The sequence below is a fragment of the Fukomys damarensis genome, unplaced genomic scaffold, assembly GCF_012274545.1.
Source record: "Fukomys damarensis isolate Sample0158 unplaced genomic scaffold, DMR_v1.0_HiC HiC_scaffold_30, whole genome shotgun sequence".
NCBI lineage: Eukaryota > Metazoa > Chordata > Mammalia > Rodentia > Bathyergidae > Fukomys > Fukomys damarensis.
The window spans coordinates 60,091,735-60,108,695 of record NW_022900942.1 but is presented as its reverse complement, the minus strand read 5'-3'; the positions used below and the strand labels follow the sequence as shown (position 1 = coordinate 60,108,695).

The following is a 16,961-nucleotide window of genomic DNA, read 5'->3' as shown; positions in this document are numbered from 1 at the left end:
TCTCCACAGAATTACGGCTAAACATCAAGTCCCATGAGGCCCAAACTATGTTCCCATCTGTGATGAAGGTTAAAATGCAATCCCCTTCTCCCAATAGACCTCTTTTTCCTGAGATGTCTGGCAACGTCCATTTATATCCATTCTGAGTAGGTAGTATGGCTGCTGCCACTACCAGGAACAGAAAATAGTGTATCTGAGATATAGGTAAAGGCAGATTTATTTTGCAAACAATGTTATTCACCATTTTAAAATGGTTACTTTATTCACTGTTAGGTTTTTGTTTTGCTTTGGTTTTTGAGACAAGGTCTTGCTATGTAGTTCAGGTTGGCTTTGAATTCACTATGTAGCTCAGACTGGTCTTGAACTATTGGTGATCTTCCTGCCTCAGCCTCCCAAGTGCTGGGATTACACACTGAGCCACAGCGCCTGGCTAGTCACTGTTAGTTATTATTCAATCTTCTGTCTTTTAGATTCAGACTGACTGACAATATGTCTGGTTCTAACCTTCCTAAGTACCTAACTATTGTAATGAGGTTCTACTTTTGCAACTGTGCTTCTATTTCTGACAATGCATGAGCAATTCCCATGATTTAAACAATGCTAATACCCTCTGCCTCAATTAATCAATTAGTCTCACTTTAAGAACTTTATAAATGGGGCAAATTTTTCAATTATATTTCCAGTTAATGTAGCTACAAAATTCAGGAAATACCCACACTCCGTGCCTCACAGAGTTGCCTGTGAGCATGCAGAAATTACAGCAATACCAATACAGGCCTTATCCTGAAAAAGAAAGAATGCTAACCATTTCTATTTCACTGAAGTCATCTTCTATATGGTGGCTCTTATGATCAAAACTTACTACCTTCTATGTAAAACTGATTAAGATGGTAATTCTATGCTATTTTTTAAAACAATTAAAAGAAAAAAGAACAATGACTCCATTGATATGAGGAACCTAGATATAGAAAGTAGGATGGTGGTTACTCATGCTAAGGGGAGAAAGAATGGTGAGTTCTGTTTAATAGGTACAGAATTTGAGTTTGGGATGAAAAGCCTTCTGGAGCTGGACAGTGACGATTATATAACAACATAACTGTCATTAATGCCACCAAATTGTGCACTCAAAATGATTAAAATGGAAATTTAATGCTTTGTATATTGTATTACATTAAGAAAAATATTACCTTGAAGTTCTCCAATCATCTCAGAGTCATGACCTCTGTCTCTCCGTTCAGCTTCCAACACAGCTTGAAGCTGGTAGTAATCCTTGTCTGTTTGTGACTTGGAATTCTCTAAAATTCTGTTTCTCTCTTGCAATTCTCTGTTCAAGGACTCTAGCTGACTAATTGATTTGCTCATTTCTGTGTGACTCTTTCTTAATCTTACGGCCGTGTCTGATTCTGTCCTAAGTAAGTCATTGGCTTCTTCCAGCTATTAAAAAAAAAAAAAAAAAAAGGAAGAAAAGAGAATCTTAACCAAAATATCATCAAACATTTTAATTAACTGTTTTGTTTTGTTTTCTGTACCAGGGATTGAACTTAGGACCTTGCGCTTGCGAGGCAGGGACAGCACCACTGAGCTAAATCCCCAGCCCAATTAACTGTAATTTTCAAAAAGGTGCCTCATGTGAAAAACTTACCTGCTTTTGTAATTGTGCCAGCTTCTCATTAGCAAGCTGTGAATTCTGACTTGCTTTCTTTAAATCTTCCAACTGATCCTTTAATGTGGAGACTAGAAAATGAAAGAATATGTAGATTATTAAATTTTTATTAGCAGAAACAAAGTAATGACTTTTTTTAAAGACTCCAATAGCTAAATTATGTCTATCCCAACTTCCAAAACCAAATTCCAGTCCTGGAATTTAGCTCACTGGTTCCACCACCTGCCTCGCAAGCACAAGGACACAAGTTTGATCCCCTGCATCAAAAAAAAAAAAAAAGTAGAAAATCACACAGTGAATGAATTCAAAGAATTTATATTAAGTCTGTAACATTCAATTTGTATTAAGGAAGGGGACTGCATTGAAGATAGGAGATGACTGGGAAGATAATTTAAAAAATAAGCCACAAGTAAAAAGAAAGCAGACATGTAAAACCAAATTCCATCTTAGAAGTACTTAAATTTAAAATTCATCAAAAAGCAGAGCACCATTTTATATACGCAGTGCAGAGTGAGGACTTGTTTCTACTATTGGAATATCTCAAATGCTTTTATTGCCTTAATAACTCAATCTATTAGCATAATGCTACAAAGCTCTTTTTACTATTTGTTTTTGAATAGTACAATTGGATAGTTCAGTCTGATAAAAACAGTACTACGGGGTACACCACCCATATCTCCTAGTCTTCCCTTTGACTGGCCCTTCTTGCCAGCAACAGTTATTACTAGTTTTTTTGTTTTGGGGTTTGGTTTTTTTTGTTTGTTTTTGGTACCGGGGATCAAACTCAGGACCTCGTGCTTACGAGCCAGGAGACAGTGCCACTGAGGTAAATCCCGACACAATTATTACTAGTTCTTGTACAACCTTCCTAAAATAGTCTACATACAGATATCCTAACATTTAGCCAAACACATGTATATATATATACACACATATACGTACATATACGTTTGGCTCTCTAAATATACATGCATGTTTAAGACTACATAAATAAGCATTCTTGTTTTCAATTCAAATGATCTGCAGTTTGTTTTTTATAAAAGACACATCTTGCCAGGCGTGGTGGTGCACACCTGTAATCCCAGCACTCAGGAGGCTGAGGCAGGAGGATCTCTATGCGTTCAAGACCAGCCTGGGCTACCTAGTGAGTTCCAGGTCAGTCTCAACTACATAGAGAGACCCTGTCTCAACCCCTGCATCCCAAAAAAGACATCTTAGAGATCTTTTGTAACAGTATATAAGGAGTCCTTTTAAAAAAATGGTATGGTATTCTACCAGACATATAAAAATTTACCTCACTGTTGATTAATTTATAGTTTATACATTTAAAAAATTATGCAAGATTGTATGTACATAATAAGTAAATATGTAAAAATAAAGCAAAAACGGGCTGGGGATTTAGCTCAGTGGCACCGCACCTGCCTTGTAAGCCCAAGGTCCTGAGTTCAATCCCCAGTACGAAAAAAGAAAAAAAGTAGAAGTAAAATCACTAGGTTAAAGGGTACAGAAAATCTGTCAGTGTATCCAGGAACACTGGTACTAGCACGTGAAATCCTAGGGTGTAGTCTAGGAGAGCGACCTGTTGTGCAGGGAAGCACAGGTCCTGTTCAAGGAAAGCCTAGCTCTGGTGGTCTCCTAAATCTGCTTGCGGTTTATTTCTTGAGTAATGTAGGCTCAGAAGGTTCTGTGGATCTACTCAGCTTCTTATCCTGAGTAGTGTGAACAGAGGGGGAAGAAAAAAAGAAAAAGAAAAAGAAATTCTGGCTTAGCAGGTTTCAAAAGTGGTACTTGCTGGAAATACCTGGGAAGCTTAAAAAAAATACTGATGCCCATGACATATGTCTACACTAAGTAAATTGGAATCTCCGGCATTTCCATATTAGTATTTAACTCTTTTCTAGAGATTCAGTCTGTACATAATGAAAAAGTTACTACTCTAGCAAAATACTACTTACTATTTATAATCTTTACTATGTCAGAAATTTAACTGGAAGATAGGCATGGTGGTGCATGCCTGTTATTCCAGCACTGGGGAGGCTGAGGCAGAGGGTTCAAGGCCAGCCTGAACTACATAGTGAGACCCTGTTTCAAAAAAAAAAAAAAGAAAAAGAAAAAAGGGAAGAAAGAAATTTAACTGGAGATCTGAGTTATTTAGTTCATCAGATATCTGAAACATTGTGACTTATTAAATCTATTATGGGCACCTAATGTAAGAAAGCCTCAGTGATTCCTACTAGATCATCCCTGCCCTGTGCCTTGCACCTGGGCAACATGAAGGGAGCAGACAGCACACTCTAGTCCAAGCTCTCCCAAGCTCTGGGCCTTACCCTTCCCGCCTCTCCGGTGACTTGCAGATTCCTGGATGGATCCCACTCTAACTTATTTTCACGTGTATACAAGTCGAACATTTAGAGACCCCACTTGTGCAAAGGCCTACTGTGTTTTTATGTTCATGTTTAAGAGAGAAGTTTACTTAGCAATAATTATAAATAAATGAATACTCTTTAGTGAAGAAAAAAGAAAACTGCATGAGAAAGACCTGGTGGATAGTGTGAGACAGAAATTCTAGGGACTAGACATATAACTCAGTGGTACTGCATTTGCCTAGAAATGCTAACATTTTTCAAAATTACCAATTTACCTTCATTTTCTACATTTCTCCTCTTCTCATTTTCCTGTTCAGCTTTTCTTTGGTACTCATTAATTCGATGTTGTAACAACATTTTATCCTTCTCAATTTGAGAAACTGTAGATTCTAGATTTCTTCTTTGATTCCCCTGAAATTAGGACAGAAATTAACCATTACAATTAATATTTCTTGTAATTTATTTGAGGGAGTATTTTGTCCTTAAGAAAAAACCCTGAAAAAAACAACATGTATTTTTTTTTCAAATTATATATTTATTTGCTAATAGTGACAACTTTATAGTAATAAATGCAGACTGACTTCTAAGACAGCAAAACTGTCCTTTTTTGAGCTAAGAAGATAAATTTTTCAAAATACAATCCTTTGAATCTTATCTTTTAATACTGAAAGATGCTATATTAAGACAATTACTATGTATTATAAATATTTGGACTGATATAGAATCAATTTAATATATGAATTATAAAAAGTTCCGGTAATAATTACATATGTGATAAGTAATGCAAAACTGAAACGGTACTAAATGGCTCAGAGTCCACCAGTCCCTCTATGTCTCCTGTCCTTTCTTAACAGTATTTTATCTTTTTAAAGATGCTTCTCTGTATACTAACATGTTTATTAAAAAGTAATCAAGGAAATATTTGCAGAAAAACAATGTACAGTGGACAGAAGGGTTAAAGTAAAAATATCTAAATTTTTATGACTTCAAAAACTACTTTTTATGGAAGACCTTGTCAGGTTTGTAAACATGACACAAATCAATAGGTTTTTCTAATTCTAAGACCTTATCATTTTAATCTTAAATCTATTCAAAGTGTACCAATAGTGACTAGTATTCAGTGGTATAGACATACAAAAGTGTTCACCCACTCCCCTATTACAAGATATTTTGGTTATTTTCAGCTTTGAGCTATTATCAGTAAAGCTACTATGAACAGTAGTGTGCAGGCTTTTGTGAGGATATGTTTTCATTTTTCTGAGAAAATGTCCCAGAGGGCAACTGCTGGGTCACATGGGACCTGTATATTTAGCTTTTTAGGGAACAGCTGAATGCTTTGCCAGAACATGTTTGTCATTCATATTACAGTGGCATCTCAGTTCACAAACTTGATTCTTTCCACAGTTCTAGTCACAAAATGAGTTGGACGAGAACCGAATCAAATTCAATGGTAGGTTCAAAGTTGACCTTGCAGAGAAATTTCATTTGGTTCTCATCCAGTTTGGTTTGTGACCAGAATCATGGAGAACACCAAGTCTGTGAATCAAGGAACCCTTGTACTTTTTTGTGAAATCTATATTCCTATCATTTACCAATTTTTGCACTGGATTATATATTGGTAAGCTTTAACAATATTCTAGATATAAGCCCTTTGTTAGATATGCAGTTTACAAATACTTTTCCCTGTCTATAAGCTGTCATATTTTCCTTTTAATAGGCTACTGAATAGAGCAAAGTGTTGCTAATTTTGATTAAATCCAATTTATCCCATTTTCCTTATATGGATTAAGATTGTGGTATTATGTTTAAGAACTCTTCACTGAATCCAAAAATATTCATGCTACATTTCTCTGATAACAAAAACATTTTTGGTAGGTAACCATGGAAAATATGAGTAATTCTAAAATCAATGTTTTTCTCATATCACGAGATTGTGTCAATATTAAAATGTTGACAAATATTTTAAGTTGTATTCCTCTTATTTCCCTCTTTTTGATATACTTCATGATTTAAATTTCTGATCTCTTACATCTTGTTCACTTTTCAAGTATCAAGAATCACTGAACAGCCCAGACATGGTGGTGCATGCCTGTAATCCCAGCACTCAGGATGCTGAGGCAGAAGGATCGCTGAGAGTTCGAGGTCAGCATGGGCTACATGGTGAGTTCAGAGCCAGCCTGAACTATAGCAAGACTCTGTCTCCAAATTTAAAAAAACAATAAAAGAATCACTGAATGCTTAGGCACAGTGGTATATGCCTATATCCTAGCTACCAGGGAGGATGACGTGGGAGGAACACTCAAGCCTGGGAGTTCAAAATGAACCAGGGTACCATAGTGAGATTAAAGGGGGAAAAACAGAGCCACAACCATACTCCCAGCACTGGGCAGACTGAGCAGCAGGAGAATCTTGGGTTAGGGGCCAGACAAGACTGTATCATGGGACCCTGTCTAAAAATAAGAGACAGATGGGGTTGGGGAGATACTGACATTTATGTGCTAAACTTTCAACATGTTCATAAAATAAAATTGTCCAAAGGAAACTTGTATAATCTGCACTGCTTGAACCTGCAGTTTCAACCAAAGTGAGGCTTTCATCTTAATTCTCTGGTTCTGTTCTGTATTTCAATTAAGAATTCACATACAATTTTTTCAGGATATAAAACAATGTGGAAGGGGAGGATACTCAAAAAGGAAAACTTTCACTAAGGATATCAAACAGTACCTCTTCATCTAATTCTTTCATTATCTTGTCTAGTTTTATGTTTGAAGTTCTGTAAAAACAAAAAGAATACAGATTAGAAATGTTTGTTATTTGTTGCTCAGAATTGAACACCTACATTCCTTACTCTTTCATTTATTAAAATCATTTTTGTGCCGTGGATTTCTGGTAGCCTGGTGAAGTCTACAGATTTTTTTTTTCCAGAGTAATGATTTAAAGTACAAAAAAACACATAGGGTGAAAAAAAGTCAATTATCCTGAAATTCAGTTATAAATTCTTAAAAAACATGCATGAGTCAATACTTTATTGTGTCTACTTAGAGAAACATGACATATACCAAATGCACCATGTGTCAACATGGGAAAAATTTAGAGATCAACTGATCAATTTGTTTTCTTAGGCTTAGCACATTATTCTGAATTTCACACCTATACTGCATATGCAACGTATTCATGTGGATATCTCATCAAACACCTCTCCCGTCATGTCCAAAACTAACTTGTTCCTCAAGTGAAATACATCATGCACACTTAAATATCACATGGTTCCTCTCATATGAGAAATCCAAAGTATAAATAACTTAAAGAGCAGGATTTAACCAGGTATGGTGGCACATGCCTGTAATCCCAGCACTCAGGAGGCAAAGGCAGGAGGATCACTGTGAATTCAAGACCAGCCTGGGCTACACAGTGAGTTCCAGGTCAGTCTCAACTACATAGTGAAACCCTGTCTCAAAAAACAAAACAAAACAAAACAGAAAGCAGAGTAGGATTAAAAGACATAATAGAATAAAAGGAGATAGATCTTTTGCAAATGAGAAGAGGACCAAAACATGGAGTAAGGGCAATGGGAGAGGAAGGGGAAGTAAAAAGAATTAAGAGGTGTTATTTACATGTACCACCTCCCCGTGATGAATGTACTCATTACATACTAAGAGAAATTAAATTTTATAAAATCAAGATCAATTATAAAAACAGAACAAAACTAACAAACAAAAATCAGACCGTGCTGAGCTTCTCGGCCTCACCTCCAGCTTTTCCTTCCCTCAGATTTTAATGGCCGTCAAGCTCTCTCACATCAGTTCTCCACGGAGCCTTATTCCCTTGTCCTAACACCTCCTCAGACTCTTCCCCCAGTATTTCCGACTGACCCTTCTGGCTCTAGTGTTTGTTGCCTAATCTCCAACAAAACAGGATGGCTATCTTCTGATGTAGAGTATTCTTGATATACTCCTGTTTCATTTTATTCTCTCTCCACCTTACCAGACACCACAATTATTTATAATTTACTTTATTTTACTTTATTTATAATTACTTATTGTTCCTATCAATACAAGCTCCATATGAATAGAGACAATGTCTTGTTTTACTTAGTACTATGCTGCTGGCAAGCACATTCTCTGACAAACTGGAATTTTTGTTGAACGAACGAACGAATGAATGAATGTAACTAAACTGATGTGAATGCAGAGAATTAAGACTAGAATCAGTCCTGACTTAATCTGTATGTGCTAATGGTGAATTTCTAGACAAAATTTTTCCAGCCTCCTCACTTATAAATTCTCCTCACAAATTCTTCCAGTTCCTACATGGGGAAGAGGCTAAAAGTAGGACAGAAAAAGAAAACCTTCAAACAAAGCTTAAATTTTTTGTGAAATAAAGGGTCCAAAGCTCTGGTGGCTTTACCTGAGCTTCACTTCACTTCTCCTTGCTGCCTCCCTCCATCTTTTGGTCTCCTTCCCATCTGCAAAAGATTTATCTCCCTGTTTCATACTATCTGTCTCTTATTTTGCTCTTTAAGTTAATTTATTATTTGTGTTTCTTATATTAGAGAAACCATGTGACACTTAAGCCTCTACGTCTGATTTCCCTTAACAGAAGAACAGGTTAGTTTTGGACACGAACAATGAGATTTATTAGTTTTGGACATGAAGATGTATCTTTCAGAAAAGATACGCAGTCTCAAACATTTGCTCTCTCAAAAGAAAACAAATGCAAGCATTAGTCTACAATTCCACTGTAGTTATTTGTTTAAAATGCCATTCGCCAATCCAATACACAATTTTAAAAGTTTTCGTCTCATTTTACTTCCATTTCTTTGTGGTTCTACATTTTCAAATGATTATCAGACACCCTTGCCATTCTTCTTTCATGCTCAAATTTATACCCATCACTGCCGTCTGTCAATCCTTTGAATTTGTTTCGTTTTTTTTTTTTTTTTTTGGTACGGGGGATCGAACTCGGGTCCTTGCGCTTGCGAGGCAGGCCACCGAACCGCTGAGCTAGATCCCTGGCAAATCCTTTGAATTTGAATTTTGTTTAAAATACTATTTCAATGTAGAAGCTTCTCAACATTCACATAATAGAATCTACCCATTACCTCCTTTCAGTCAGCTAATTACAGTGGGAGACAAAACTAAGGAAATGAGGTGACTAAGTGAAATTAGAAGCTTACATAGCTTTTTAAAGAATAAAGACTACCAGCAAAAAATGCACTTTAAATATTCTGAGGAAAATATATCTATACTGCCATTAACTTTTTAATTCTAGCCAAAATGCTTTTCATGATGTATGTTAGTAGCGATGCTTATATCCCTATGTTATGTCTATTGACATTCAAGTTTACAGAATATAAGCTTTAAAGTATTCACTATATAGAACTTTAAAGATAAAAGCAAATTCTCACCTGCATTTTTGCTCCATTTCATCTTTTAATTGCATTTCATTATGCAGCTGTTCTTCCAGCTTGTAGATTGTTTTTTGCAAACTTTCCTGCTTTAGTTGGAAAATAAAAACCTTCATTCTAATAATATGCTGCTCATCTTACCATTTAAACCTTTTAGAAAATAATTATTTAATCTTTTTTCTGTTAATTTAACAAGTATTTTCTCAATATTTATTAATATCTCAGGCACCATGCTAGGTTATTAGTAACACAATCAAAACAGTAAGTTTCAACCTGTTCTCATGAAGCTAATATTTAAATCCTGGGGCACGAAGAAATAAGAGGTGATATACACAAACATTACATGGTACCCCACTAATATGTACATTCTTGGCGGGGACAGTATGGAGGGTTAAACCTATAGCCTTTGCATTGAACTACATCCTAGCCCTTTTTACTTATTTCTTTTTTAACTCTGAGAGAGTTTTTTGTTTTGTTTTGTTCTAAACTTTAAGTTGCTAAGATACCCAGCTGGGCCTAAACTTGAGATCCTCTTGCCCTACTACAGTAATCCAAAAATATCTGCACAATATTTAATATGATAAGAGATAATAAAACTGCAGTGTGTTGTGAAGGTGAAAGAGGTCACTTCTAATTCTGCCAGGAGGATGAAATGTTTGAGGTAACATCTACAAAAGGGAGAAATTTACCAATGTCAAGAAGGCATTTTTACAGTTCAGTAGTAGAGAGGAAGAAGAAAATATATTTGGGAAGCATGGAAGAAGCAAGTATAGCAGATTACAGAATATAATAGGAGAAATTAAACCTCACATCAAGCCTTAAAAGATAAATGGAACCCTTAACACAAAAAAAAACAAAAGCTGGGGACATTAACCTGTAAGAAATGTATGACTTAATACTGTCATCTCAGAAACACTGCATCTATACTAAGAAGATGAACAGGTTAAAGGACAGTGAAACTCTAGGAAGAGTAACCAGTTCATAAGCTACTGAAATACTTTAAGTAAGAAAGAATATCTCATATAAAGCAGAGGCTATCAGCATGAAGACAAGGAAATGGATGAACAACTGGAAGGTAGAACTGATGTCCTAGAAACTGATTAAATGAGAAATAACATATACAATACCACTATGAAGGACAAGAAACAAACTATTACTGGGGAAGAGTATGAGAAATTAAAACTGAGTTTAGCTTTGGCCTAATCTATGTATCCAGGAAGAAAGAGATTCAGATTGTGGAGCTCAAAGGAACAGGCTGGACATATCTAAAATTACCAACTGAAATGAGCAGAAATGAGATCACAACTTCGGGAAATGTTTAATAGTTAAGTAACCAGACGAAGAAGATTGTGCAAAGAGGACTGAAAATAAATTTCAAAGAGGCAGGAAGAAAAAAAGAAGCAAATGATAGGAGCATGAAAGAATTATAAAGTTTGTTCAGAAGACAAGGGACTACTGTCAAATGCAGAAAAGTTAAGGATTAGTCAGTGTCAAGTACTGAAAGGAACAAATATGAAAATTATTCATTCTATTTGCAATTACAAAGTTGTGACTAGCATCTCAGCTAAAAAACTTCCAAGAAGCCAGGCATGGTGGTGCACGCCTGTAATCTCAGCACTTGGGAGGCTGAGGCAGGAGGATCGCTGTGAGTTCGAGACCAGCCTGGGCTCCATAGCGAGTTCCAGGTCAGTCTCAACTACATAGTGAGACCCTGTCTCAAAAAAACAAAAAAACAAACAAAAAAAAGAATGCTCTAAGGATGACCAGATTACTACTAATTTTTTTTAACTATACATAGAGACCCTGTCTCAAAAAAACAAAAAAACAAACAAAAAAAAGAATGCTCTAAGGATGACCAGATTACTACTAATTTTTTTTCAAGCAAAGTCCTACTTCACTCAAACTGAAAAAAATCTGTCTCATGAACACAAGCCATACGAACAACAAAAACAACTCACAACTAAAATTACTAGAGTAATTTACTACTCAGTGAACAAATTAAATAATATGGATTGTATTGGCTATTCTTCATTTCCCCAACTCCCTTCAAGAATAGTCTTGAAGATCCTAAAATCTGCAAACTGCCTTACTTGGGCTCCATCGCCTTATGATTTAAAGGTTAGTCTCAGACCATGGGAGACACCAACAGGAAATCAGAGGGTGTGGAAATGAAGTATTCATTCTCCCCACATCCTTCTTGCTTTACTGTGGTTCTAGTAGGATTCTATGTTCCTTATGTTTGATTTGAGGCTTTCTCTGAGCTAATACAACAAGATTTTCTCACCCTGGCCCTTTAGTATAGGAGCAATGGCTTCTCACTACTTATCAGTAGACTTCAGCATCTTTATTATCCTCTCCAGTGATATTTACAGCATAACAGTCCTTTCCTCAAAACTCTTTTCATTTAATGAATGCAAAAACAACCTGGTAAATATGTACAATGGGATTGTTATTCAGCCTTAAAAAGGAACAGATTTTCATCTATACTACAACATGGATGAACCTTGAAGACGCTACTGGTATGCTGAATGAAGTGACAGCCAAAGAGAATGAATGCTGTCTGCCTGTAATTATATGAGGTGGGTGGAACAGTGAAGTTTACTGAGAATGATAAAGTAGAAGAGTGGCGACTGGCCTTGGGAGAGGGTTAAGTGGGGAATTATTCTTTAATGATTTTTAGATTTTTAAGACTGGGATGATAAAAAGTTCTACAGATGAATAATGGTAATGATTACAAAACTGTAAGTTCTTAAGGTCACTGAGCTGAACATTTAAAAATGGTAAATGCTAAGTTTCATGTCAATGCCTATCTTACTAAAGCAAAAAAAAACTGCTCATTTAAATCTCTTGTCACCTGTTCTCCCAACAAGACTGTTAATGATATAGGGCTTTTTTATCATACATTCCTATTTCCAAATATTAAAAAGACAACTTATGCCAATCTGTGCAGTAATTTAGTTTTCTGTCTCCACATATATTTCATTTGATATTGAGGCAAGAAGTCAGACCAGAGAGGAGATAACAATAAGAAGTACCATAAGAATTCAAGATCATTAACTGCACATTCACAAACAATATGTAAGGATGCTCAGTACCATACAAATACATTATTCACAAAACAATTTTTAAGAAACAAGTAAGAAAATACCTACCAAACTTTTATCCACATTGGAGCTAGTTCTGTTATCATTAGGATTTGCTGAAGATAAATGTCTGGTTGGCAGGGGATTGAGGTTTAAAAAAGAAAATAATGACAAACATTACATGCTTACTCTGTGTTCAGTATTATTATTAGCTGTTTTTTTCAAAATTAAGTACAAGTTAATACTTTTATTTTAGAAACAGACACTATGCATATGTTGAATAAAACTCCAGATAAATCTGAAGCAGCATTCTGTAATCATTCACTTAATACTCCTATTGTGAAACTTATGAATACACCAAGCAGGATAAATTAAGAATATAAATAGTCTAATTGTTTACTGTGGCCATGAGACTAAGTTGTGATATGTCCAGAGCTTTTTCAGTTTAAGAACTGGGGATAAGGAATTGTTGGCCTCTACAGACACACATGTGCACAACTACCTCCCTTACTCCCAACTATCCTTTAGCAAAACATGATATTGCCGCTTTCCTGGGTTTTGTTTTGTTTTATTTTTTTAAGTTGAGTTTTTGTCTAAAAATGAAATAACAGAACCAAAGTCTGAGTGATGCTCTTTTCATTTTTGGGAGGCTCAGCCTTGCACAGTTCTTTAAATTCAGTGGAAAGTTAGAACAGTATATTCAAAACAAGTGATTAGTTAGTCTTAGAGATCTTTAGATGTCTTATGAAATTATCAAACAGATCTAAACAGACTGCATATCTATTGATATATCTACTAAAAAAATGTTTCAAGCTACCAAATGTTATGTAAAAGTAAGGTTGTGGTGCTGCTGCTGCTTATGGTTCTACCTTCATGAGGCTACCACCCTCAATACTATTTCCACCATTGATAATCTCTCAAAAAGAGACGGACAGTTAAATACACTATACAACTGCAGAGGCAGTTGTTAACACACTGGGCATTAATTGGAAATGAACAGAAGATAATCAAATATCCTTTAAGTACTGTCAAACATATATAATGGTTGTCTAAAAGTATAGAAATATGTCCCTAAGTTTTTCTTGGAAAAGTAGTTCCAACACAAATTCAAGTAACTAGTAGGGGAGCCGGGGATTTAGCTCAGTGATTCCGTTGCCTGCTTCAGATGGGCAAGGACCTGAGTTCAAACCCCAGTACCAATAAAAAAAGGAGGACAAATAACTAGTAGGCAATAATAGCAGATATGCAGCAGGTCTGTAAAGGTCACATGTAATAAATGACAAATTTTAGATTCAATGCAATTTAATTCCATTGACTATTAAATGTACCAAAAATTCCATATTGAATTCTGGCACGTTTGTAGGTAAAGTATACAGAAATGTGCAGAATCTAAATTATACAGATCAGTTCTCCATTTGATCTTTAACATATCTTCTGAAGTTAATACTCTATATAACTGAAGTTGAAATTTAGCCTCTTATAAAATTATTAAGTTCTCTGAATGCATCAGTGCAAATGCAAAGACACCACCCCATTAATGTTTCCACTTACTTTCTTCTTAAAGCACTTTTGTGTATTATAACATTGCTTTTACATAAAGGCTAGTCATTTAAGTAGCATCTTAGGAAAGAAGAGATGGTATGTTAGAAATGTAGCTAAAAGTTTAAGGCTATTTTATTTATTTTTTGAGACAGATCTTCACTATGTCTTTCAGGCTAGCCTCAGACTCATGGAGATTCTGCTGGCTCAGCCTCCCAAGTGGAGGGATGATGGGCATGCATCACCATGCTCAGTCCTCAGGCTATTTTCAACCATGTGTCATTCAGCTATATTTCAGCCATGAAGATCTCTGCTCTTGGATTTCAGGGTAAAAATTTCATACGTCATAACAGTATATTCAAGTATAATGATACATTATAGTTAAGACCCATTAACATTTTGTTGATTCTTTTTGGGGATCGGGGACCAAACTCAGGACTAATCCCTGACCCTCTGTTTATTCTTTATTAAAAGTAACCATGCACAGTATGCACTTACTTAAAAAATACTATGATAATGAATAATGCTTACACTTAAGAACAGAGTATTTCTACTTTTAATGAAACTAAAAATTATTTTGGGATATGAAATTTAATACAAAGAAAAACTGAAAAATAGGACCAAGTACATAATAATGTTTACTTTTTTTATAAGTAGTACTTAGCAACCTACATTTGTACTATTTATCCATAACCTGACCAGGATGTAAGCATCCTAAGAAGGTACTATAAATATTGTTACAGTCTGGATCTAGAATGTCCCCCAAAAGCCTCGTGTGTTCAGAGGTGAGCCTGTCAGAAGGTGACTGGGCCATGGTAGTGCTGTATGCATCAGAAGATTCACCCCTCAGTGGATCCATGCCTGCATGTACTGTTAGAAGGTGGGGCCTAGCCAGAAAAGGCAGTTCACTGGGAGTGTGGCCTAGAGGGGTGATTCTCCTTCCCTGGCTCCTGCTTTCACTCTCTGCTGGATGGCCGCCAAAGTATGAGCAGCTTTTCACCGTCCACCCCTTCCACTCTGCTGTTTCTGCCTTGGCACCTGCTGGCCATGGGCTGAAACTATGAGCCAGAATAAAACGCTGCTCCCTTAAGTTGTGAGTCTCAGGTATTATGTTTTAGTGATGAGAAAATGACTAAGAAGCATGTATCTTATTCTTCCTTTCCCCTGCACACTGGTGCCTTGTGTGTGTGTGTGTGTGTGTGTGTGTGTGTGTGTGTGTGTGTGTGTGTGACATAAAGTCATCACATATATCTGAAGGAATGAATGCTCAGCACACTGCAGTAATGTTAACAGGGAGTTAAATCTTTTGCAAATGGGAAAGGGACCCAGGATAGAGGGAGGAGAAAGAAAGGGGAAGTAAAAAGAATCAAGATGTGTTATGTGCATGTACCAACTCCTCGCAAAGAATGTAATCATTTTGTACTGAAATATATACTAATAAAAAGAACACTATCTCAAACACTTCTCTAAAGATTAAAGCTAACATTAACTCATTCTAATGGTAATAATAGCTAGCAATAGTGCTTACTCCATGCAAGACACTATTCTGAGAGCTTTACTGTGTTCTGATATTTACTTCACCTTTACAAAAACCCTATGAAGCAAGTATTATTGTCATTATCATCACTAACTGTTGAGGAAGTGAAGATATAAAAGTTAGTTATTAGGCAGCATTACAGTATAGGCAATTTTAAATGTTATAATACATGGTAATTTCATTAAATGGTTTTGGGAGGAATCAATTTTTAAAGATTTAAAAATTATGGATTTTGGATAACATTAATACAGTGATGATAAAGCTAGGAAAGTCTGTATATTGTGTCAAAATGTGTTACAAACCATACCTCTTTAGATGACAATATTGACCAAAATATCAGTATTAACAGCACTTTTTGACCTATGAATTCTTGTCACTTGAGGATATGCAGTGTATCATTCAACAAAGAATTTCTGAAAAACTAACATCCTAAGCATGAACGATACTAAAAGAAATCAAATATACTGACATCCTCCATCACTGCAAAATGGTGTAATGCATATAACATTAATTCTACTTTAAAACGAACTTTAGCTATACCCAATAAAATAGCAAGAATACAATAAAATCAGTACCAATCCCTAAAATCACTTAAGTACTTACCTACGATTACTGTAATATGTAAATCCTACAAAAGGTAGCTGATTGCCAACAAAAGCTTTAGGAATAGGGAATGTTTCTTCATCTCCTTTATCTTCTTCCAAGTCATCAAAATTACTAGTATCAATGTCACTACTTAAATCAGGTACAACTGGTGCTACAGCTACAAACAAAAAAGAAATTAGTTCTAACTTCAGATTTAATATACAAATAAAGTACACAGAGATTCCACATCATCACAGCACTGTCGTACACGCCTGGTATCTTAGTTACTAGACCACTTGAGCCTGGGAGTTTGGGGCCAGCCAGGGCAGTAAAAAAACTTGTCTCAAAAAAAAAAAAAAAAAAAAAAAAAAAACACCTTTCATACCAACTACCGATTTTCACTCTTCCTAAGAGCTTGTGAACCACAGATTCTAAATGAACTGACTCATATAACACTAAAACTTACTAAAATTAAAAACCAACTGCTACTAATCATTATATAATCCTACTGAAATAATTACCTTTAAAGACAACAATAACATCTAAACTTGAAGTTTAGCATGAATAATACAAATCAAGGATTATTAAGGTTTGTTTAGAGTACTTCATACTATAAAATACTTAGAAGCATTTAGAACTATAGAAAAGACTTTTTTTCAGAACCTGTAGCATAACAAACTACACTCAAAAGTGTTGGTTAAACTGGCATGGTGGCGCAGGCCTGTAAATCCAGCATTGAGAAGGCTGAGGCAGGAGGGCTGTAGCAAGTCTGAAGCCAACC

The 16,961-nt window shown here is 35.6% G+C and overlaps 1 protein-coding gene across 3 annotated transcripts in view; it reads right to left on the bottom strand.

The window, feature by feature from the left end:
• Positions 1–16,961, bottom strand: part of Rock1 (Rho associated coiled-coil containing protein kinase 1) — a 124,102-nt gene that overhangs the window by 42,849 nt on the left and 64,292 nt on the right. For 2 of the 3 annotated variants that reach the window (XM_010638700.1, XM_010638702.1), the window contains exons 10-16: positions 16,199–16,358; positions 12,589–12,649; positions 9,437–9,525; positions 6,754–6,802; positions 4,305–4,440; positions 1,643–1,734; positions 1,188–1,434 (exon numbers count right to left, since the gene is read on the bottom strand). In XM_010638700.1, coding sequence (XP_010637002.1) covers positions 1,188–1,434; positions 1,643–1,734; positions 4,305–4,440; positions 6,754–6,802; positions 9,437–9,525; positions 12,589–12,649; positions 16,199–16,358 — 834 coding nt within the window. The remainder of the gene's footprint in view (positions 1–1,187; positions 1,435–1,642; positions 1,735–4,304; positions 4,441–6,753; positions 6,803–9,436; positions 9,526–12,588; positions 12,650–16,198; positions 16,359–16,961) is intronic. The other variant, XM_010638701.1, reaches the window with a different exon arrangement.